A 24,226-nucleotide genomic window follows, 5' to 3' on the forward strand; every position below is an offset into this window, starting at 1 on the left:
GCAGGCCCAGGAGCACGGGCGGACGGGGTCCAGGGGGTCATGTCCACAGTGGGGAACCAAACCCGACACCCTGGCACAAGGACGCTTGCGTGTGCATGTGTGTGACTGTGTGTGTCCGTGTCTGTGTGTACTGTCTGCGTGCACGCGTGCGTGTGTGCGCGCACAGTGTGACATTCCCAAGCCGCCGCCGCGTTCACCCGCGGTGGCTGGGGGCGGGAAGGAGGCTCGGGTCCTTATCGGCTCCTTGTATTGAACTGCGAGAAGTAGTCTTCGCTGTGGTAGTTCGTGGACGCCTCCTTCGTGGCCTTTTCCCTGACGGTACAGGGAAAGGACACGTCAGCAGCGCCGCAGCCATCCTGGGCACCCGCCGGGACTCGCCCGCGGAGCTCCTGGTCGCCCTCCTGCCCCAGACACCAGCTGGGCTCATGGGTGCCGGGGGAAGCTTCTCCCCTGCTGGGGCCGTGGGGGGCAGGGAAGGGCATGCCTCCACTCACTCCTGGGCGGGGGCACCCAACCGCCCTCCAGCCCCCCAGAGGGGAGATGGCCAACAGTGACCCCCACCCCACCAAACCACATCACTGAGACGCCCCAGCCTAGCGCCAGGGGCAGGAACGGGACCAGCTGGTTTCCCTCTGGAGTCCCCCTATGCTTGGGCACCCGGATGTAAGGGCCACTCTTAAGGGCTGGGGGGCGGGGGGGACAAGGAAGAGACCCCAGGCTTGCTCATGGCAGCCCCGGGCCCTCCCCCTGCCCAGAGAGCATCGCTCCCTGCTGGCGGCCTCCAGGAAGACCCCCTGGCTCTGCCAGGCCCAAGGGGAAGGCAGTGCCCCCCCACCAGTGGCCGGCATCTGCCTGAGCCCCGTGGTGAGGTGGGGTGGGTGGGGGTGCGGGAGGGAGGAGGGAGGAGAGCGCCCCAGGGCGCCATCCCCAAGGGGCTCTGTCATCATCCGCAGGTGCGGGGCCTTCTCCCCTTGGCCGCTGAGTTCTCAGACCCCCGGGCGCGCCGAGGGTCGGGGGCGCCGGGCGGGGGGCGGGGGTCTCACCGGAGCCGCTGCTCCTCGGCCAGGCCCCGGTTGCTGCAGTCCAGTGCCAGGCGCGCCTCCCGCCGCTGCCGCTCCCGCTGCCGCTGCTCCAGCTGCGCGTCCCGGGCCTCCTGCACCCGCAGCCGGTCCCAGGCGCGCGCGCGCTGCCGCTCCTCCTCCTGCAGCCTCTGCCGGGGCGGGGGGCTCAGGGCCGGCCCCTCCCCGCCCCCGACACCCGGGAGACGCCTGCACGGGCACCGCGCCCCTGGCCTGGGTGGGGGGACGCGCCCCACTCGGCCTGGCCGCGCGCCCCTCCCCAGGTCAGACGCCCAAAGGTCCTGCCCCCGCGGGCGCCCCTCCCCAGGTCGACACCCAAGAGTCCTGCCCCCGCGGGCGCCCCTCCCCAGGTCAGACGCCCCATGGGCCCTGCCCCCCGCCCCCGGGACCCCCGGGGCGCGGTACCAGCTTCTCCTGGACCTGCAGCTGCTGCAGGTCGCGCACGTGCGCGCGCTCCTGGGCGCTCATGCCCTTCCAGCGGTGGGGCAGCAGCCGGCGCGGGCCCCCGGTGCTGGCCGCCTGCAGCGGGTTCTCGGTCAGCAGGTCCCAGCCCAGCAGGTGGCAGATCTCGGCCGCGTTGTCCTCCTCTTCCTGCTGCCTCTCTCGGGCCCTCCTGGTCGCCAGCTCCGCCACCTGCCCGGGGCCAGGGGCAGAAGCGCGCAGGGGTGAGCGCCAGGGGCCCACCGAGGCTTCCCCTGGGATCTGGACGCCCCCCCCCACCACACACACCGGGAACCACGCAGGCTGGCCACGTGTCCAGTGTTCCCGCAGCCCTGCGCGGGCAGCCCGCCACATACCCACAGACGCCACACCCATGGACGCAGGGCCACCGGGGTGCGGGGCTGACCAGCGGCCACATCTGCTCCCAGGAGCAGCGCCAGGAAGGAGTGACCCCTGGACACTGTGGGGGTGGCCCTCCTACCCCAGAACGACCACCCAGTGGGGCTGCTCAGACTCCCTCCAGCTCCCAACCCTGCTCTCGCCACTTGGGGACCTCGGTTCTGACCCCAGGACTGGGGGAGGCAGCACCCCGCCACCTGGACGGTGGCAGGTCCAACCTGGGGAGGGGTGGGGGTCTTTCTTTCCCAAGGGGGCGCCTGAGTCAACCTCGGCGTGGGGCCGGCAGAGCCCGGAGAACCAGAGAACGGAGGTGTGTCCGGGAGCCCCCCAAATCTGCAGGCCGTGCTTGGGCAAGGGGGGCCCCGAGCCCGGGGAAGTGCTGTGGGGTCCGGCAGAGGCGGCCCAGGCGGCCAGGGGCCCAGCTGTGGACCCCGCCTGGCCTGTCTCCGTGTACCTGGCTCTTGTTGAACTCCTTCACTGCCACGCAGATGGCCTTGCTGGTGGCCCTCTCCTGCTCGTCCAGGAGCCTGGCGGTGGCGTCAAACTGCAGCTGGGTCTGCGTGTGGCGGTCCTCTGGGGGAGAGCAAGGCGCCGTCACACAGGTGGGCCCCCGCTCCCCCAAACAGGGCCCCCCGGGTGGCAACCTTGGGGACGCTCAGGTAAGGCCCGTGAGGCCGTGGCAGCAGTGCATCCGGGCAGAGGGTTGCGGCTACAGACTACTGGGCATGTCCACTGTGGGCGGGCCATGTCTGAGGACCAGTGGTGCCGTCTGCTGGGAGTGAAGACTGTCCACTGCGGGTGGAGGGTCTCGGCGGAAGATTGGTGATGTCTGCTGTGGGTGGGGACTGGTCACTGCAGGTTCAGGGCGTCTGAGGATGATCAGTGGGGTCTGCTGTGGCTGGAAAATAACCATGGTGGGCGGAGGGTGTCTGCAGGCCGTCGGTAGTGTCCGCGGTGGGTGGAGACTGTCCACTGCGGGGGGAGGGTGTCTGCGGATGGCTGATGATGTCTGCTGTGGCTGGACGCTGTCCACGGTGGGTGGCGGGTGTCTGAGGACGAGGGGTGGCATCCGCTGTGAGTGGGGACTGTCCACCGTGGGTGGAGGGTGTCTGTGGACGATTGGTGCTGTCGGCTGTGGGTGGACACTGTCCACTGTCGCTGGAGAATGTCTGCGGATGATGGGTGCTGTCTGCCGTGGGTGGAGACTGTCCACGGTGGGCTTAGGGTGTCTGAGGACGAGGGGTGCCATCCGCTGTGAGTGGAGACTGTCCACCGTGGGTGGAGGGTGTCTGCGGACGATTGGTGCTGTCTGCTCCGGGTGGACAGTGTCCACTGTCGGTGGGGAGTGTCTGCGGATGATGGGTGCTGTCTGCTGTGGGCTCAGACCGACCATGGTGGGCTTAAGGTGCCTGAGGACCAGGGGTGCTGTCTGCTGTGGGTGGAGCCTGTCCACTGCGGGTGGAGGGTGTCTGAGGGCCAGTGGTGCTGTCTGCTGTGGCCCCAGGCCCAGAGCGCTCTGCGGGACCCCTGCCATCCCTGATCTCGGGGGGCCTGGCCTCTACGTCCTCCCCGGGTCCAGTGGGAACCCAGAAGCGGGCGCCATGGGAGCCGAGGGTGCTCCCCAGGGGAGGGTGTCCAGGAAGCCAGGAGAGCGCAGGCGGGGGTGTGGGGGAGGCTCGGGGGGTGGGCACGGGCAGGGGGCTCACAATGGCGCTGGACAGAGGGGGGCTCTGTCCTGCGGGGGCCACGCCCACCAGTGCTGGAGGGCAGGGGACAGCACCAAGGCCAAGGCTGCAACGCGGGCTCGGAGCTGGACACCGAAACCCCGAAGTCTGGAGCTCGCGGAGAGCAACAGTGAACAAGACGCACAGAACCCGCCGCCGTCCTGAGCGGGGCGGGGTCCGGGGAGGGGCCTCCAGGGAAGCTGCGGTCCGACACCGAGGAGGGGGACGGGGCAGGGAGGTTGTGCCCCGCCATGGGACGTTTGAGCCCAGATGGGACGTTGGGGGAAGAGGTGGGTGGCCCTGAGGGCATCTGGGGAAAACGCTCCTCCGGAGGGCGCAGGATCGGGAGCTGCAAAGGCCCGGGGGCAGAAGGCGCGAGTGCTCGCTCTGGGGAAAGGCGCGCTGGCCAGAGGGCCGTGGGTGGCTCCGAGCTTCAACCCCCGGGCAGTGAGAAGGCACTGGACGAGCCCCGGCTGCTGGGCCGGGCACAGGGAGAACCACCAAGCGTGCAGCTCCGGGAGGGAAACGCGCAGGGGCAGCCGGTTGGGGGGTGGGGGTGGGGGTCGCTGGACCAGAGTGACATCGGGGAGAAGGGGGGGCGGCCGGAGACCTTGGGGCGGGGGGCCTGGAGTTCCGACCAAGGGAGGGGGGGGGCAGGTCTTCAAATCGCCTTCCTGGGCCGGAACGCCCGGCGCCCACGGACCAGGCACCCGCGCGCAGGGCGGGGTCCACGGGGCCCCTGGACCCCACAACCCAACCCTAAACCCCTGGGTGGGAGCGACACAGCTGCCAGGGGGGTCGCCTAGGTGACGCCAGGGGAGGGGTCGCAGCAGAGAGCAGCGGCCCTCGGAGGTCCGCTCGGAGCAGGCGGGGCCAACAGGGCCCCGGCCAGGCGATGCCCGTGCACTGACCGCGCCCGGGACAGGGGACGCAGCTATTGGTCGATTTCAGTGCAGGCTGGGGGCGGAAGTCGGGGTGCGGGGCGGGGCCTGCGAGAATCCGGGACGGTGATTGGGGCAGAGCCCAGCGCGGGCGCAGGGGGCGGGCGGTGCGTGCGCGCCCCCGAGCCCCGAGACGGTGCGTGCGCGTGCGCGTGCTCGGGGCACAGCGGACGCGGCTGCAGCGCGCTCCCGTGTGCGTACGTGCGCGTGCTCGAGGCACGGCAGCAGCTGCAGCGCGCGCTCCCGTGCGCGCGCGCTCCCGTGCGCGCACGTGCTTGGGGCACGGCGCCGGTCGCAGATAGCAATGCGCGCTCCCGCTCCCGTGCGTGCGCGTGCTCCAGGCACAGCAACAGCAGCAGTGCGCGCTCCCGTGCGTGCGCGTGCTCGAGGCACAGCAGCAGCTGCAGCGCGCGCTCCCGTGTGCGCGCGCTCCCGTGCGTGCACGTGCTTGGGGCACGGCGCCGGTCGCAGGCAGCAACGCGCGCTCCCGCGTGCGCGCTCCCGTGCGTGCGCGTGCTCGAGGCGCAGCAGCAGCGCGCGCTCCCGTGCGTGCATGTGCTCGGGCACGGCAGCGGTCGCAGCGCGTGCACCCGTGGGCGTGCGCGCGCTCGGGGCAAGGCAGCAGTGCGCGCTCCCGTGCGCGCGCGTGCCCGGAGCCGGGCCAGGGTTGCGCCCAGCCCTACCTGCGCGCTTCCGCGCTGCCCGCGCGTCGCGTCCTTCCCGCTGCTGCTGCAGGAGCCACTCCCGGTTCTGCTCCTCCTGGAACTTCTTCCTGGCCTGGAAGTCGAGGTCCTCGCCCATGAACTTCTGCATGCCCGAGACGGTGTTGCGGGGGTCGTGGTCCGAGAGCCGGGCTGGCGGCTCTTTCTGGAGGGCCAGGGGGTCCGAGAGGTCGAACTCGCGGCGCGTCTCGGGGCGCTGGCAGTTCTGCCGGAACTTGCTGATGGCTCTGCAGATGTTTAGCTTATCTGTCTTCTCCCGGTTTTCTAACATGCACAGGATCTTGTCGTTGTGCTTCATCTCGGCGGCTGGAAGAGACAGCACACACACACACACACACACACACACACACACACGAGACATAACACAGTGACTCACTTGACTTCCCAGGCGAAAGTAAACCTGAGCTCACTTTTAAAACTAGGTTTTTGGGGCCCGGAGCGATCATCCAGTGGGGAGGGCGTCTGCCTTGCACCCGGCCAACCCGGGTTCGACTCCCCCCCCCATCCCATAAGGTCTCTGGAGCACCGCCAAGAGTGATTCCTGAGTGCAGAGCCAGAAGTAACCCCTGAGCATCACCGGGTATAGCCCCCAAAACAACAATTTAAAAAAAATTAACTCTTGGGGGCTCAGAAAGAGAGGATGGGAGTTAAGGTGGTTGCCTGGCATGCTGCTGGTCTTGGTCTGATCCCCAGCACCACATATGGTCCCAAGAGGACTGAGGTTCTGCGCACAGAGCCGAGTAAACCCTGAGCACTGCCAGGTGTGGCCCAAAACTAATCCCCTCCAATTTGGAAAGTAGTTTGCCAAAATCTAAAGAAACTCAAAATATGCACACAGAGGACCCCCAGTTCTTGACAATGCAGAGCCCAGATATTCACTGCAGAGCTCTCGTCCTGCTTCTTTAGATTTAAAAATCTTCACGGCGGGGCCAGAGCAATAGTGCAGCAGGTAGGGCACTTACCTTCCTTCCGTGTGGCTGACCAGAGTTTGACCCAGACACCCCATATGGTCTTTTGGGCACCACCAGGAGTAATTCCTGAGTGCAGGGCTGAGAGTAACCTCGGAGGATCGCCAGGTGTGACCCAAATATTATCATGGTCCGCGTTTGTCTCCTACACGCTTGGGAACAATGAGGAAGATGATGGGAAGAGCTTCAGCCCCCGCCATACATGTATGTTCAAAAACTGTATAGAAATGTGAGGGGTTGGAGAGCGCTCAAGGGGCTGGGTGCAGCTTTGCGGGCAGGGAGCCGGGGTTGGCTCCCGCACCACAATGTCCCCAGAGCACGCTGGGATTGGCCCGTTTACCCAGGGCCAGGAGGAGCCCTGAGCACCCAGCCTGTGACCCCAGAACCAAAATACTTAAAGCCAATTTGGCAAAATCTTTACATCTGGGGCTGGAGCAGTAGCATCACATTTATTTATTTTATTTATTTTTTTTTGCTTTTTGGGGTCACACCCGGCGATGCACAGGAGTTCCTCCTGGCTCTGCACTCAGGAATCACCCCCTGGCGGTGCTCAGGGGACCCTGTGGGATGCTGGGAATCGAACCCGGGTCGGCCGCGTGCAAGGCAAACGCCCTACCTGCTGTGCTATCACTCCAGCCCCAGTAGTATCACATTTAAAGTGAATCCAAGGGGCCAGAGTCACAGCACAGTGGGGAGGGCATTTGCCTTGCACGCGGCCGACCTGGGTTCGATTTCCCAGCACCCCATAGGGTCCTCCGAGCACCACCAGGAGTAATTCCTGAGTGCAGAGCCAGGAGGAACACCTGAGCATCGCTGGGTGTGACCCCCTCCCCCCCCAAAAAAAAACTTTACATCTAATTTTGTTCAGGGTAGATGCTGTCCTGAACATCCTTGCAGATCGTGAGTTTAAGATGGTGGGTGCATGTTTATTCCATGGTTGTTGTTGTTTAGCACCTGGACCACACCTGGCTGTACTCAGGGCTGCCTCCCTGGCTCTGCAGTAAGGAATAACTCCTGGCCCTGCTTGTGGGACCACCTAGGGTCCTGGGGGTGAAACTGGGTCGGCTCCGTGCAAAACCAGTGCCCTACCCGCTGTGGCATCCTCGGCACCAAAGAGGCTGAATTCTAGAAGACACCGAGGGACACACACAGCCCTAACCCCCTGGACAGGCATCAGGCTCACCGAAGATTTCATCTCTAGCCTTCTCAGTCGCCTCTCGAATCTTCTGGTCTCGAACCTGAATGTCCCACGCGGCGGGGTCTCCCTGGGAATGGAGGGCGGGGGTGAGGGGCCGTCACTGCGTCCGGGTCGTCATCAGTCTGTCTCCCCAAAGGCCCCTGCCAAGGAGTGATCTTAGATATGCCTCTTGCCTCTGCCTGTCCTTATGCCGCTCCTTCGAGCAACTTCTTCAGCTGACCTCCACGATTCCTTTTTTTTTTTTTTTTTTTTTTTGCTTTTTGGGTCACACCTGGCGATGCACAGGGGTTACTCCTGGCTCTGCACTCAGGAATTACTCCTGGCGGTGCTCAGGGGACCATATGGGATGCTGGGAATCGAACCTGGGTCGCCCACGTGCAAGGCAAACACCCTACCCGTTGTGCTATCACTCCAGCCCCCCAAAAGTGATTTTTTTAAAAAACAACTATTTCAGACCATGAGCCTCAACAAAGAAGGAAAACGTTACAAAGCGAGAAATAACAAAGTGTTTACTACAGTCTTTTTTGTTTGCTTTTTTGTTTTTTGCTTTTTGTGTCACACCTGCCGATGTACAGGGGTTCCTCCTGGCTCTGAGCTCAGGAATCACTCCTGGCAGTGCACAGGGGACCCTATGGGATGCTGGGAATTGAACCCGGGTTGGCCTCGGGCAAGGCAAACGCCCTCCCCTCTGTGCTATCTTTCCAGCCCTGCCTCCAAGCTTCCTATCCCTTTCTCTTCCTTAACAATACTCCTTGGGGCTCTGCGGGGGCCGAGGGGGGGCATCCCCGACTCCCCACCCCACCCCGCACGGCTGGGCTCCCCCAGCTCCCGCCACACACACTCTAATGTGACCACTTGGACGCCTGCCTCGCCTCTGCTGCCGCTGCCCGCGCTCTGTAAGGTCCCGGGTTCTCAAGGCCCAGCCGGCCCCAGCCGATCCCCCAACGGGAATCTGCGGGTGGGGATCCAGGAGTCCGCAAGGGGCAGGCCTGGCTTACATGGGCTGGGCTTGATAGGCCTAATCTGAGAAGGGAGTACTGAATTTTTTTTTGTTTGTTTGTCTGTTCAGGAGCTAGAACCCGAACTAGCGAACCAGAGACGTGCGTTGGGTCAAGAGTGCACTCCTCTGGTGCAAAAGGCACAGCTGTGTCCTGGGGAAGGCCCTGAAATTCCTTGCAGATCATGAGTTTAAGATGGTGCGTGTGCGGCGCCCATGCTGCCCGAGCCCATGTGCTGCTTGCGCCCACGCCGGCTGAGCAGATGTGGTGCCCGAGTACATGTGTCGCCCGCATCTCCCCTCTTGAGATGTGGACTTTCGTGCTTTCGTGTCTAATGCTAGGATGTGTGTAGGGGCTCTCTGCCCTTGGAGAAGCTGGCGTTCTCTTTTGAGCGTGTTTCTCTCTCTCTCTCTCTCTCTCTCCCTCCACACCTTAAAAACCCTCCAAGTAAAATCTATTTATTTCACTGCTTGGACTGGAGCCATAGCACAGTGGGTAGGGCGTTTGCCTTGCATGCGGCTGACCTGGCCAACCTGAGTTCAATTCTTCTGCCCCTCTCGAAGAGCCCGACAAGCTACCGAGAGTATCTTGCCCGCACGGCAGAGCCTGGCAAGCTCCCCGTGACGTATTCAATATGCCAAACACAGTAACAACAAAGTCTCACAATGGAGACGTTACTGGTGCCCAATTGAGCCAATCAATGAACAATGGGAGGACAGTGCAGTGCAGTCCAAAAAAAAAAAAAAAGGAGGGGTGTGTGTGTTATTTTTTGGGGTTTTTTTTGGCTTTTTTTTTTCTTTTTGGGTCACACCCGGCGATGCTCAGGGGTTCCTCCTGGCTCATGCACTCAGGAGTTGCTCCTGGCGGTGCTCAGGGGACCATATGGGGTGCTGGGAATCGAACCTGTGTCAGTCATGTTGGCTGCGTGCAAGGCAAACGCCCTACCCGCTGTGCTATCACTCCAGCCCCTTTTTTTGGCTTTCTTTTGGTCACACCCAGCGATGCACAGGAGTTACTCCTGGTTCGTACACTCAGGAATCACTCCTGGCGGTGCTCAGGGGGACCCTATGGGATGCTGGGAATCGAACCCGGGTCGGCAGTGTGCAAGGCAAATGCCCTCCCTGCTGTGCTATTACTCCAGCCCCGGTGTGTGTGTGTGTGTGTGTGTGTGTGTGTGTGCGCTATCACTCCAGCCCCGGGTGTGTGTGTGTGCTATTACTCCAGCCCCGGCTGTGTGTGTGTGTGTGTGTGTGTGTGTGCTATTACTCCAGCCCCGGGGTGTGTGTGTGTGTGCTATTACTCCAGCCCTGGGGTGTGTGTGTGTGTGTGTGTGTGTGTGTGTGTGCTATTACTCCAGCCCCGGCTGTGTGTGTGTGTGTGTGTGTGTGTGCTATTACTCCAGCCCTGGCTGTGTGTGTGTGTGTGTGTGTATTCCACTGCTGTTGCTCGGGCTTCCCGACCACACCTGGCCATCGTGCTCAGGGCTGCCTCCCGGCCCTGCTCGTGGGACCCTCTGGGGCCCTGGGGGTGACACTTCCGCTCCCCCCCCACCCACGTGCCCCTGGCAAGGCCCAGTTCAGCCCCCTGGCCAGCGAGGGGCCGCGCCCTGGGCCCGGGTGCGGGCCCCTCCCGCCTTGGACGAGCCCGACGAGGCTGGCCCCCCGCACAGCGGCGGTGCCAGGCCGGCCGGGACGGGGTCGGGGGTCGGGGTCGGGGGTCGCGGGCCCCCCCTCACCCCGATGAGCCGGGCCCTGGCGTTGAAGATCCGGCCCTGCCGCAGCAGCTCCGCGTGCCGCCTCTGGGTCAGCGCCAGGAACTGCTTCTGGTCCCTGGGCAGCAGCATCGCCGCGCCGGGGTCCATGGCCGGGCTGGGGGCGCGCGGGGCGGCCGGGAGGAACCGCCGCCGCCGCCGCCGCCGCCGCCGCGGGGTCGAGTCCGGTCGCTAGGCAACGGCGCCCGCCGCGCTCTCGCGAGACTCGCGCGCCTCTTCCCGCGCTTTCCCGCTCCCGGCCGGCGGCGCGTGCGGGCGCAGAGGCGGGCGAGGGCGCGCGGCGCGGCCATGGGGCGGCTGGAGCTGCTGCTCGTGGACAACTTCAAGTCGTGGCGGGGCCGCCAGGTCATCGGGCCCTTCCGCAGGTTCACCTGCATCATCGGCCCCAACGGCTCGGGTAACCCCAGGCGCGGGGACCCGACCCCGACCCCGACTCTGACCCCCGACCCCCACCCCGCGGGCGCCTCACGGGGGCCCCCCCCGCCCCCCCACCCGCGGGGCGGCCCCTCCTCGGGGAGACGCGCGCGCGCAGCCTCTCGCCCCGGACCCCCGAACCGAGCGGCCCCTGCGCCCCCACTTCCGGCGGGGGGGCGCCCCCCCACCCCGAACATTCTCGAGCGAGGCAGGCGCCGAAGGAGCGGCCGCCCACGCGGGTCGCGCCGCCGCCACCCGCCTTGCCCCCGCGTCTGACTGAACTTCCGGTCAGGACTGGCCCCGACGCGGCCGGGGACTGGCCCCGCTGCTTCTGACTGAACTTCCGGTCACGTCTGGCCCCGCTTCTGACTGAACTTCCGGTCAGGACTGGCCCTGACGCGACCGGGGACTGGCCCCGCTGCTTCTGACTGAACTTCCGGTCACGTCTGGCCCCGCTTCTGACTGAACTTCCGGTCAGGACTGGCCCTGACGCGACCGGGGACTGGCCCCGCTGCTTCTGACTGAACTTCCGGTCACGTCTGGCCCCGACGCGACCGGGGACTGGCCCCGCTGCTTCTGACTGAACTTCCGGTCACAACTGACCACCAAGCGGCGGGAGCCTGTCCCCGCTTCCGACTGAACTTCCGGTCACGTCTGGCCCCGCTTCTGACTGAACTTCCGGTCACGTCTGGCCCCGCTTCCGACTGAACTTCCGGTCACGTCTGGCCCCGCTTCTGACTGAACTTCCGGTCACGTCTGGCCCCGACGCGACCGGAGACTGTCCCCGCTTCTTCTGACTGAACTTCCGGTCACGACTGACCACCAAGAGGCCGGGGCCCGTCCCCGTGTCTGAGAGAACTTCTGGTCACGACTGGTCCCGACACGGCCTGGCCGGGCTGGTCAGGGGGCACCCCCCTGCCCCCCACCGCGGGTGTGACTTAAGCACCGAGGGAAGTGGGTGGCGGCCACGTTCTTTGCGCGGCCCTCACGGCCAGGTGGCGGGAGGGAAGCCCACTGCGAGCCCCGGGCACGCGGCAGCCACTCACGCTGGCCCGTCCCCGTGAGCTGGCGCGGGATCCCCTGAGCAGAAAGTCCCCCCCACACACACACACCACAGGAGTCCAGGGCGCCCCCGGGGTCACGCAGAGGACAGCTGCAAAGGGTTCGAGTCCAGCTTCAACCAGGTGTGCGTCCCCGTCCCATACCCGACTCGGGGTGGACCGAGCGTTTGAAAGTGAATTCCGGGGCCGGAGCCATAGCGCAAGCAGGGAGGGCGTTTGCTTTGCAGGTGGCCGACCCGGGTTCGATCCCCGGCATCCCATAGGGTCCCCCGAGCACCGCCAGGAGAAATTCCTGAGTGCAAAGCCAGGAGGAACCCCTGAGCATCTCTGGTGTGACCCCAAAAGCAAAAAATAATAAAAAAATTTCCAGCCCTTAAAAAAAGTGAATTCTGGGGCTGGAGCAGTAGCACAACAGGTAGGGCGTTTGCCTTGCACGGGCCAACCTGGGTTCGATTCCCAGCATCCCATACGGTCCCCCGAGCACCACCAGGAGTGATTCCTGAGTTCATGAGCCAGGACTAATCCCTGTTCATCGCTGGGTGTGACCCAAAAAGCAAAAAAAAAAAGTGAATTCCAGGGCTGGAGCAATAGCGCAGTGGGGAGGGCGTTTGCCCCGCACACAGCTGACCGGGGTTCGATTCCCAACATCCCGTAGGGTCCCCAGAGCACCGCCAGGAGTCATTCCTGAATGCAGAGCCAGAAGTCAGCCCTGAGCATCACTGGGTGTGACCTAAAAAGAAAAAAAAAAGGGAATTTTAGACCTGAGTCAATATAAATTTTTTTTTTTAATTTGAGAATGTGCATGTTGTGCTTCACCAACTGTCTTGAAGGCACTGAGGAAATGTCTTTCCATTGCCTCTCGCCCCTCAGGAGGTCCACTGTCTGGAAGCCCAGCTCCCCCCCCCCAGAGTCCCTGATCACAGAGCCATTGACCACAGAACCACATCAAGCCAGGCAGAAATTGCTTCAGCATTGCCTTCAATAGCCTCTCCTTAACAAGGATTTCTCCTTTACTAAATTTTCCTAAACTGTTCAGTTTTTTTTTTGGCTCTGCATAGACTTGAAGTCAGTATTTATCCATAACTAATTTAATCTGTCCACTTGGATGCTCATTGTTATTAAGGCATATTTTTTCTGTTCTTACGGTATTACTGGCATAGTCATTTAGACTGTTAAACCAAAGTATAATTTACTCTTCTGATCATTTTGGCCATACTTAATTTTGTTGGACATACGTTTTATGATTTCTCTTGTTACAGTCTGCCACAACTTGACATGTTTTCACCGAATCTAATTTTGTTGGGTTTTTCGTGGCGCCAAAAAACAAAAAGGTTTTTTTTTTTTTTGGCATCTTGGGTCACACCCGGTGATATACAGGGGTTACTCCTGGCTCTGCACTCAGGAATTATCCCTGGTGGTGCTCAGAGGACCGTATGGGATGCTGGGAATCGAACGTGGATTGGCCGCATGCAAGGCAAAGACCCTCCCCACTGTGCCATTGCTCCAGCCCCCAAGTTTTTCATTTTAAGCAGCATGTTTCCGACTCAGACCCAGCAATATGCAAATATTAGCAGCAGAAACTGCAAAGTGAGATAGGGCATAGGAAGTATAAGAAAATGACTAACTGAAACAGAAGGTCAAATAGCGTTACATAGGCATTATTTATTTCCTTGTTCTTTAAACGAAGAAATTAACTGTTGGGACTGGAGCAATAGCACACCGGGTAGGGTGTTTGCCTTGCACGCAGCTTACCTGAATTCTATCCATGGCATCCCGTATGGCCCACCAATTACCACCAGGAGTAATTCCTAAGTGCAGAGCCAGGAATAACTCCTTAGCATCTCTGGGTGCGACCCAAAGAGCCAAAAATTTTTTTTATAGGAAGGAAAGTACTGTATCTGATCTCACAGGGAAAAGTGACGATTGGGAAAGGTTTTCTAGGTTGACATTTGGGCTGGTTCAGAAGAGCGAAGAGAGTACTGGAACAATAGTACAGCGGGTAATGTGTTTGCCTTCACGCAGCCAATCTGGGTTCAATCCCTGGCACCCCATTAGGTGGTAATCTGAAAATTTAAAAAAATAATGGGTATATTAAGTGAATACTTTTTTAAAGAATTATTTCGATATCTTTCTGTTTTCCTCAGGAAAATCCAATGTTATGGATGCACTTAGTTTTGTAATGGGAGAGAAAACAGCTAATTTAAGAGTAAAAAATATCCAAGAACTCATTCATGGAGCACATATTGGGAAACCTGTTTCTACTTCTGCAAGTGTAAAAATTATTTATTTGGAGGAAAGTGGAGAAGAGAAAACGTTTACAAGAATTATCCGAGGTATTTTCTTGTCTAAGTCTGCTTATGAATCTTTTTTTTTTTTAAAGTTGGATGATTTGTTTTTTTCTGTCTTTGAAGGGTGTGATTGATTCCACCAGCATAGCAACTCTAGAAGTTCTTTCCTTTGGGATAGTAAGTCGCAAAAACAAGGAAGACAACTTGATTGATTCTCTACCAGGTCTCATCTATGAGTAGAATATAAACATTCAGACCAGAGCACCATCCTACTTACGTTATTTTGGAGGAGGCTCCCCTAACGGTGCTTAGAAGACTTGGGGGTCCCTCTCAGTGACTTCTGGCTGGTAGGACTGGCAGTTCAGCGCAGGGGCCCCAGGATACAGTGCTGCTAACGGCCCAGGAATACCAGGGATGCCTGGGTCACACCTGGCGATGCTGAGGGGAGCCTTTAGGGCTCTACCTGATGACTCTAGGAGACCAGTTGGTGCTGGGGATCCACCTGGGGTGAGCTGCGTGCAGCCATGTACCCCAACCCCTGTACTCTCTGGCCCCTCCGTTCTGTTTCAGATGGCAGTGTCTGTTTCTGCTGTGCGTAAACTTTTGTGCCCCATTCCCAGATCTATTTTACTTATCACCACTTAATACTCTCTCATATACTTCATTCATTTTCACATACCTCTTTTTTTTTTCCTAGTCTCTATGATGAGATTGCTTCCTGGCCTTTTGGTTAAGTGTCTGATCTGTTCTTATCAGTTTGATATCTAATACATCCTCTATCTGAAGACAATATAGCGAATGGATTTTTGGAGCTAGGAGTTGGAATAGGAGCTTGCTCCAGCCACTCTACACATCGACCGGGTATCGCAGTACCTCCAGGAATTGTGCATCAAAAATAAATAAGCAAATCTCTGCGATGAGGCTATGAACTCATTGAGTTCAGACTTTGGTCTGTTTGGTTCATTGTGGTGTCAGATAATCAAGTGCATTTATTAACACGTAAATTGTTGCATAACTGACTATTTCAATAAGGGGAATTTTAATAAACTTAATAGTTGTTATCTAGTATTTATACTTCCTATAACAGTCTTTGTTTTTATTATAGGGGGAGGCTCAGAATTTCATTTCGGTGACAATCCTGTGAGTCGTTCTGTTTACATAGCAGAATTGGAAAAGATAGGCATAATAGTCAAGGCACGCAACTGTCTAGTTTTTCAGGTAGGTAGTTTATTTGATTCATGATTTTGAAAATATATCGCTATTTTTTTAATATATATTGTATCCTTTACTGTTTTTAAAAGGGAACTGTTGAGTCTATCTCAATGAAAAAACCCAAAGAAAGAACCCAGTTTTTTGAGGAAATAAGTGCATCAGGGGAACTTATAGGAGAATATGAGGAAAAGAAAAGAAGGTTACAAAAAGCTGAAGAGGATGCACAGTTTAATTTTAATAAGAAAAAGAATGTAGCTGCAGAGCGCAAACATGCAAAATTGGAGAAAGAAGAGGTAAGGTTTCATGAATATCCTATTGGGTTACAGAAATTGTTTCCTAGGTATTATGAAGCTACTTAAAAGATCTTTTAATAACAGGAGCGAAAGTACAACGTTCATTAAAGATAAACTTTTTGAATTTTTCACTGCCAGGATTTTCTTTTTTAAAATTTTTTCTAAACAGGCAAGACTAAACTGCGAAAGTATCTGATTTTCCCAAATGAAAATGAACATGAGGAATTTATCTTGCATGTCTCAAACTTCTGGATATTTTTCCATTATGCTTTTTTTTTTTGCTTTCTGGGTCACATCGCAATGCACAGGGGTTACTCCTGGCTCGTGTACTCAGGAATTACTCCTGGCGTGCTCAGGGGACTATATGGGATGCTGGGAATCGAACCCAGGTGCAAGGCAATCAGACATGTGCAAGGCAAACGCCCACTCTGCCATCCCTGCAGCCCCCCGAGATGCTCTTAAAAATTATTGAGGCAAGGAAGATAAGGCTCATGCATTGCCTGTGACCAACCCCAACTTTACCGCTTGTCGTTCCCGAATCCTGCCAAGAGTGCTCCCTGAGCACAGACCAGAAGTAAGCTCTGAGCACTGCCAGATACAGCTCACCTCACCCAAATTATTGAGGAACTCAAAGGAGATTTTGCTCATGGAACTAGGAGATATTACAGTGGTTAGCGTGTAGTGCCCCAATCCCAGTTTGATTCTCAGCACCACATTGACCCCAGGTATCATTGGGGGCAGCCCTGGAGTCCCCTCACAGAGTCATGGTTCAAGTAATACCTCACGCTACAGGGCCCAAGCAACATCGCGTCCGTAGGTCCTTGCACTGAACTAGACAGTCCGATTCACTGAGAATTGCTGATGGGGCCCGACAAGCCTGTGAACACTGCTTAGGAGGCCTTCCTCCAACCTCAAAAAATGAGTTTTTGTTCATGTGGGATATATATATACTGGGAGCAACATTTATTGTATTTGAAGATTTACACATAAGTATTTTTTAATGATAAATGTAAAAGGTCATATACTCTTGAAATGTTGATATGAATAACTTTGGTTTATTTTTTCCGGCTACCCCTGGCAGTGCTCAGGGCTTACTCCTGGTTCTGCTTTTGGGGATCACTCCTGGCGGACTCGGGGGGGACCTTATGTGGTGCCGCAAATTGAACCCTGATCGGTGGTATGCAAGGCAAGCACCCTATCTGCTGTGCTATTGCTCTGGCCCACACAGGTTTTTTTTTTTTAATTTTACGTATTATTTTTTAAAAATTTGTGAGCTAGGGGCTTGAGTGATAGCACAGCGGGGAGGGCGTTTGCCTTGCATGTGGCTGACCCAGATTCGATTCCCAGCATCCCATATGGTCCTCCAAGCACTGCCAGGAGTAATTCCTGAGTACAGAGCCGGGAGTAAACCCCGTGCATCACCGGGTGTGACCCAAAAAGGAAAAAAAGTTAAAAAATTTTATGAGATAGATCATTAAAAAACTGTTCATGATTAGGTCTCAGTCATACAGTGTTCCAACATCCATAGCTCCACCAGTGTACATTTCCTAGCTAGCACCAACGTCCCCAGTTTCCCTTCCTGCCTCCCCCATCAGCCTGTCTCTATGGGAGACACCTCTCTCTCTCTCTCTCTCTCTCTCTCTCTCTCTCTCTCTCTCTCTCTCTCTCCCCCGCCCCCCATGATGTATTCAATATGCCAAATTCAGTAACAAGTCTCACAATGGAGACGTTACTGGTGCCTGCTCGAGCAAATCGATGAACAACGGGAGGATGGTGCTACAGTGCTCTTCTCCCTTAACCCGTATCTTGCTTGTTTGTGTCTGTCTCTTTGAACTGGTATTCTCTCAAAAGTATATTTCTCTCCATCTCCCCCTACCCCAACTCCAACACGTCTTTCTAAGTAAGTTTTATTCAGTAAAAACTTTTCTCACACACACACACAAAGCAGAACACTGTGTGTTACTGCACTGACCCTGGGTGTTAAATATACACGTTAAAACCTAGCAGTTAGTTGGCGTTTAGACCATAATTGCAGATATTAGCACAATGAAAAAGCAAAATCATTTTTGTTTGGGGGCCACATCAGTGTTCACCAGTTACTCCTCATAAGGTTTGGCGGACCAGGGATCAAACATAGGCCAGCAGCATACAAAGCAACACACTACCTGTTGTATTATCACGCAGGCCCCACAAGCTGGTTTTAAGTAGCAATATTTATTACCCAAAACAAGTGTGAGAAAATGGCTTTTTACTAAAAACATGAGAACATCAGCCCTGCAAAACTCGGGCATCTGGCTCTTCTGGAAAAGAAAATAGCAAAAGATTTGAGCTGGAAGAGACAGCATGTTCAGTAAACTATGAATGTCACCATGGTGGGGAGAGAAGTTAAGTTGGAGACGCAGAAAGGAACTGCTGCTTAGAGGAGACTGGATTCTCAGGGCTCTGCAAAACTCAGTCCTTCAGAGGCTTTATACAAGAGTCTGATTGACGTTAGAAAAAATACTCTAATGCAGATGTATGCAGGAGGCCAAGTTTGATCCTCGTACCCCTAAATTAATGTTAACCATATACAAGATTATGAAATATGGTTTTTTTTTTTTGCCCTCCCGTTGATCATCGATTTGCTTGAGCGGGCCCAGTAACGTCTCCATTGGAGACTTTGTTGTTACTGTGTCTGGCATATCGAATACTCTCGGTAGCTTGCCGGGCTCTCCGAGAGGGGCGGAGGAATCGAACTCGGGTTGGCCATGTTGGCTGCGTGCAAGGCAGATGCCCTACCCGCTGTGCTATCGCTCCAGCGATATATATATGATGTATATGATATATATATACATATATATACACACATTTTTTAAAATGGCTACATTTTTTTTCTGGGTTTTGGGCCATACCCAGCAGTGCTCATGGCTTACTCTTGCCTCTGAGCTCAGAAATAACTCCTGGCAGTGCTCAGAGGACCTTATGGAATGCCAGAAATCGAACCCAGGTAAGCTGTATGCAAGGCAAGAGCCCTACCCGCTGTGCTTGCTCTCCACTTCCTATTATGAATTGCACCAAAAGTTTGTAAAGCAGCATTTGTAGGGGCTGGAGCAATAGCGCAGCGGGTAGGGCGTTTGCCTTGCAAGCGGCCAATATGGCTGACCCGAGTTCGATTCCTCCGCCCCTCTCGGAGAGCCCGGAAAGCTACCGAGAGTATCTCGCCCAGACGGCAGAGCCTGGCAAGCTCCCCGTGAAGTATTCGATATGCCAGACACAGTAACAAGTCTCACGATGGAGATGTTACTGGGCCCGCTCCAGCAAATCGATGAATAACAGGAGGACCGTGGAACAATAGCACAGCGGGTAGGGCGTTTGCCTTGCACGCCGCCAACATGGCCGACACAGGTTCGATTCCCAGCATCCCATATGGTCCCCCGAGCACTGCCAGGAGTGATTCCTGAGTGCATGAGCCAGGAGTAACCCCTGAGTATCGCTGGGTGTGACCCAAAAAGCAAAAAAAAAAAAAAAAGCATTTGTAACATGTCATGGCTTCCTCCAACAGCTTCTTTTGGAGTTACCTAAGTTCAAAACTTTTAACATTCAGATTATTTTTTTTGCCTTGGGGCCATAGAGAGATACCTGGGTTCAATTCCCTGAGCCCCATTTGGTCATGAAAGATTTCTAAGAGTGATCCCCGAGGGCCGGGGCAGCAGCAGATAGGGCATTTGCCTTGCACGTGGTGAATCCCTGGCCGGTATCCCATAAGGCCCCCAAGCACCACCAGGAGTCATTCCTGAGTGCGGAGCCAGGAGGAACCCCCAAGCATCGCTTGGGCGTGACCCAAAAAGAAAAAAAATGATCCCTGAGCACAGAGCTAGGAGTAAGCCCTAATCTCCAGGTATGGCCCAAAAAAATTTTTAAAAAAATGATTTGCTTGCTTATTTCCAGACTCCTTACCTCTCCCCTCTCCCATAGAATAATAAGATAGTAGCCCTGTAAAAGCAGGAATTGTTTCTTTCACACTATGTTTCCAACACAGGGTGAACAGGGCCTTGCACAAGGTATTCATTTTTGTTTGTGTGGGGGCTATTCTCTTGGGTTCTCTGGGCTCCCTGCACCATGCTGTCTCTCTTGCCCTAACTAATGAATGTTTGGGGGGAAATCAGTGAAAGTGGTTGTCTATCTTACTAGTGAGGTCTCTTTTTCACATTTTTGTCTATGAATACTATTGGTCTCTCCAGTGAAAAGAGTTGTGTGTCAACGAAATTCAGATGGTATTATCAAATACTGAAACTGTTGGCAGAAATACGGGGCCAGAGAGAGATTCCAGGGGCTAAGGCGTTTGCCTTGCATGAGGCAGACCCCAGTTCTTTCCACAGCACTGCATTTGTTCCCTTGAGGACTGCCAGTAGTAACCACTGGGAGCCAGGAATAGCTACTGAGCATCGCTGAGTGTATCCCAAACCTCTCTCCCCAGCCGCTCCCCGCCAAAAAACAAGTGTAGTCGCAGAACTTCATACATTTTAAGGACACAGTAGATCCACCTGTATAATTGTTTTTCACAGCAGCTGGGCAGATAACTGTTTACCAGTTACTTGGGTTTATTAAATCAAGAATAAGTTTTCCTCACAAGGCAGCTCTTCGCCTTATTTTATTAGCATAATACATGCTAAGGGAATTACGCCTTTTCACTTAAAATTTAGAATTATAATTGTACTTTCAGTTCTGTTAGTAGAAAGTTTCATCCTATGGTAGGGATTTTTTCTGGAATCATTGAATTTAAAGTTGCTAGAGACCTAGCAAGTTACTAAACTTACCTCAGACACCAAATGAAGGAATTCATTTCGGAAGTGTTAGTGGACTTGCCAAACTCCACGTCTAGACAGAAATGGCACAGGGACCAAGTTAGTGGGTGCCACCTCATTATTTTGACAGCTCTAATGCTGAGTACGTGAATACGAAATCTGTTTTATTGTAGAAGAGTTTCTAGACACATTCTCCAAGTAACACTATTTTTGACAGGAATGTTCTTTCTCCATGACAGCTAATAAAAATCATTTTTTGTATATTTATGAGAGTTAGCTTGGTGTGAAAGATTACATAAATATATTTCCTTTTAACTACTATTGTATTATTTTTGGTATGATAACTTGTGAAAGATTGGTCTGAAAGAAAAATATACTTCCTGTTAAAGACTGTTGAATTGCACTGTTTTATAGGCAGAACGTTATCAAAATCTCCTTGAAGAACTGAAAATAAACAAGATACAACTGCAACTTTTCAAACTATATCACAATGAGAAAAAGATTCATTTTCTGAACACTGAGTTAGAGCATGTTAACAGGAATTTGAGTGACACAAAAGAGTCTCTTTCTCATCATGAAAACTTAGTTAAAGCCCAGAAAAAGGAACATGGGATTCTAACTAGACAACTACAGCAAACAGAAAAAGAATTAAAGTGAGTTTTTAAAATGAGGTATTAGTTGGATTTTTAAAGATTAATATGTATATATACATTATATATCTGCTTGATATTATTAAGTAAGCTTTTTATTTTGTAGCACTCACAGCTATATAGAGTAAGTTATAAAGATAGTTTCTCCAGTCCCAACACTATTTTTCTCCTATTAACAATCTTGAGCTGGAGCAATAGCACAGCGGGTAGGGCGTTTGCCTTGGACACAGCTGACCCGGGTTTGATTCCCAGCATCCCATATGGTCCCCTGAGCACCGCCAGGGGTGATTCCTGAGTGCAGAACCGGGAGTAACCCCTGTGCATCGCCGGGTGTGACCCAAAAAGAAAAAAAAATTTACAGTCTTGAGGCTGGAGAGGTAGAACAGTGGGTGAGCTTCTTGTGTGTGGCTGACCTGGGTTTCATTTTTGGGTCTGCATATAGTCCCCATGGACACCATCCAGAAGTGATCCCTGAGCTCCGCTGGATGTGACTCCAGAAACAACAGAACAAAACATCTTACAATCTTAAAGATTCAGTGACCTAGGGTTGGAGTGATAGTACAGCGGGGAGGGTGTTTACCTTGCACACAGCGAGTCCCGGATTCGATTCCCAGCATCCCATAGGGTCCCCCGAGCACCGCCAGGAGTAACCCCTGTGCATTGCTGGGTGTGACCCAAAAAGCAAAAATAAATAAATAAATTTCCTGACTGAAGGGAAATTGGCACACTGTAATGTGCGCCTAAAACACAAATATTAATCCTATCGTAAATCGCACTTTGTGATTTCTTAATCCGATGCTTCACCTGTTTGAACTTTGCCCAACACTTGCTACTTGCTCAGCCTCTGGCAACCACGTCTGCTCCCGGCTTTGAAGGTCAGTTCTTTTCTAGAGGGAGCCACACCCAAGCAGCGCTCAGGTGGCCTGCAAGACTGCTGGGGACCCAGCTGGGCTTCACCACCGAAGCTATCTCCCCCTCTCCCCAAAAGCCAGTTTTGAAAAATCATATTTTATTTGAAGAGCCTTCCAAGAGGTGCCCCTCGACATACCTCTTGGCCTCGAAGGTGGTGGCAGGAAACGGGGACCCTGTGTGTTGGCATGAGCCAGGTCACCTGGTACGCTCAGACACCTCTGAGACTGCTCCAGGCTGTGCTCAGGGACACGTGATGCCAGGATCAAAGTGGGCTTGGCTGCTCCAGCCCCCTGAAATTATTGTTAAATGTATGATTTGGTCACAAAGGAATTTCCCATTCTTTATATCAGTTTTTATTTATTTTTTTAATGGGGGAAGGTGGAGGCCATACCCAGCTGTGTTCGGTGCTCTTTTTCCTAGTTCTGTGCTCAGAGATTTCTCCTGGCAGTGCTTGTGGGATCACACGTGGTACTGGGAATTGAACCGGGATTGGCCACGTGCAAGGCAAACGCTTTAACTTACGGACTCTCTAGTTCAAAAGTTTAATTTACTTTAAAGTAAACTTAATTTATCTTTTTTAGATCTCTGGAAGCACTTTTAAATCAGAAGAGGCCTCAGTACATTAAAGCCAAAGAAAATACTTCTTACCACCTCAAGAAATTAGATGTGGCTAAGAAGTCAATAAGGGACAGTGAGAAACAGTGTTCCAAACAAGAAGCGGACATCCGCGCCCTGGAGTTGGAGCTGGCTGATTTAGATGGCGCCTGGAAAAGCTTCGAGAAGCAACTGGAGGAAGAACTCTTACATAAAGGGCATGACATTGAATTAGAAGCCAGTCAGGTGAAAGAGAACACACGGGAGATGCAGCTTTCCCTTTGAATTGAAAATTTTAAAGGAAGACATTTGATGTTTCTTAAGATTTAAGATACCTTGATCTAAATTTCGGAATTTCAATTCTTTAAACTGAATATAGAATTTTAGTTTAGTCTTTGGGTTCATTCTCTTATACAGGGTTAGATAGCACTTAGATAATTAATGAATTAAAGTAACTAAAAATACTTCAAAAGATACATGATACCATTTTCTAATAAGTTAGGTGATTAAATTATATCTTTTGTGTTTTTACAGTGTTTTTTTTCTCATACCTACTAGAAAAGGTTAAAAGTCTGACATGTAACCTTCAGAGCCATAATCATTTAATTCACAGGAGGAAAATTAATTCCTTAAAGTGTTAAGTCGTTAATGCCTAACTTACATAAGAGTTCTGGTAATTAGGAGCATTCTTCATTTTAGAGATTTTCCCTCATATTAACTTGAAATGTGCCCTCTCATCTTTTTCTCTCTGGAACATGTGTCTGTCTCTGTCTTCCTCATATTCCTCTAAATCAATCCTCGAGGCTGGAGAGACAGTATAGGGATTAAGGAACTGGGATTTCATGTGGTTGATCCCCTTTCAGACTCCATTGCATCCGATGATCCCCTGTCACTGCTAGGAGTAAGCCCTGAGCACAGAGCCAGGAATAAACCCTGCCCAATGTCAGGGGTGGCCCCAACACCCTCCTCCCCGAAAAAGTATTTTTCTCTAAAGAAAATTATTTTACTTTAAAAGGAAGAATATGATTTTAATATAATTTAAATAGTGTCCAAATTTTGCAATTCATAGTTAGAAACATCCAATAAAATTTCATATTATCACTTTTTTAAAATTTTGGTTTTGGGGCCACACCTAGTGATGCTCAGGGATTACTCCTGGCTCGGTGCTCAGTAATTACACCTGGCAGTGCTCAAGGGGCCATACAGGATTCCATGGAGCAAACCTGGGCCAGCCGCATGTGAGGCAAGTGTCTTAACCTCCGTGCTCAGGCTCCTGCCATTTTTCATCTCGATTTTATACTCCACGTCATGGGTCGAGGAGCTTGCTCGAAGGCTAGTGTGTGCTTTGCATGCTAGAGGTTCTGTCCCCAGTATTTTATGGTCCCCAGGTACTGCCAGGTGTGGCCCAAAGGAGAGAAAGATCTTAGAATGTCAGCTAATCATCACTGTATAAATAGTGATGATTATGTGTAAATAGGGAAAAAATACTTTGCTTTCTCTGAACTCCTCTTGTTTTTCTCTTGGTGAGTTGGGTGCAGCTTGATGGGCTAAGAGCACGCTCTGCATGTGGGAGACTCAGGCTCAGTTCCCAGCATTGCATGGCCCCTGGGCACCTCTGGGAGCCAAGTATGGCCCAGAAACTAAACAAACTAGAATTGCCTTAAAGAGGACCAGAGATCAGGACTGGAGAAATAGGACAGTGGAAAACAGGGCACTTGCCTTTCACCTAGATCCTGAATTCAATCCCTGGCACCCCATGTGGTCCCCAAACAGCGCC

The 24,226-nt window shown here is 54.2% G+C and overlaps 2 protein-coding genes and 1 non-coding gene across 4 annotated transcripts in view; 2 read left to right on the plus strand and 1 right to left on the minus strand.

The window, feature by feature from the left end:
- Nucleotides 1-223: 223 nt before the first annotated feature.
- On the minus strand, nt 224-10,331 carry RIBC2 (RIB43A domain with coiled-coils 2). Its single transcript, XM_056107076.1, has 7 exons — nt 10,206-10,331; nt 7,458-7,539; nt 5,268-5,612; nt 2,374-2,492; nt 1,485-1,712; nt 1,044-1,210; nt 224-312 (listed from the first exon to the last, which is right to left on the minus strand). The coding sequence occupies exons 1-7, from the start codon at nt 10,329-10,331 to the stop codon at nt 234-236; spliced, it is 1,146 nt and encodes a 381-aa protein (XP_055963051.1). The 3' UTR covers nt 224-233.
- Nucleotides 10,332-10,529: 198 nt separating this feature from the next.
- Nucleotides 10,530-24,226, plus strand: part of SMC1B (structural maintenance of chromosomes 1B) — a 53,207-nt gene continuing 39,510 nt past the window's right edge. For both annotated transcript variants that reach the window (XM_056107002.1, XM_056107003.1), the window contains exons 1-6: nt 10,530-10,638; nt 13,861-14,049; nt 15,110-15,222; nt 15,306-15,509; nt 20,708-20,946; nt 22,437-22,695. In XM_056107002.1, the coding sequence (XP_055962977.1) occupies nt 10,530-10,638; nt 13,861-14,049; nt 15,110-15,222; nt 15,306-15,509; nt 20,708-20,946; nt 22,437-22,695 (1,113 nt within the window). The remainder of the gene's footprint in view (nt 10,639-13,860; nt 14,050-15,109; nt 15,223-15,305; nt 15,510-20,707; nt 20,947-22,436; nt 22,696-24,226) is intronic.
- LOC130016411 (U2 spliceosomal RNA) lies at nt 14,715-14,899 on the plus strand. Its single transcript, XR_008791231.1, has one exon. It is a non-coding gene; the product is annotated as a U2 spliceosomal RNA (small nuclear RNA).

Source organism: Sorex fumeus, unplaced genomic scaffold (assembly GCF_029834395.1).
Source record: "Sorex fumeus unplaced genomic scaffold, SorFum_2.1 ptg000153l, whole genome shotgun sequence".
Lineage (NCBI taxonomy): Eukaryota > Metazoa > Chordata > Mammalia > Eulipotyphla > Soricidae > Sorex > Sorex fumeus.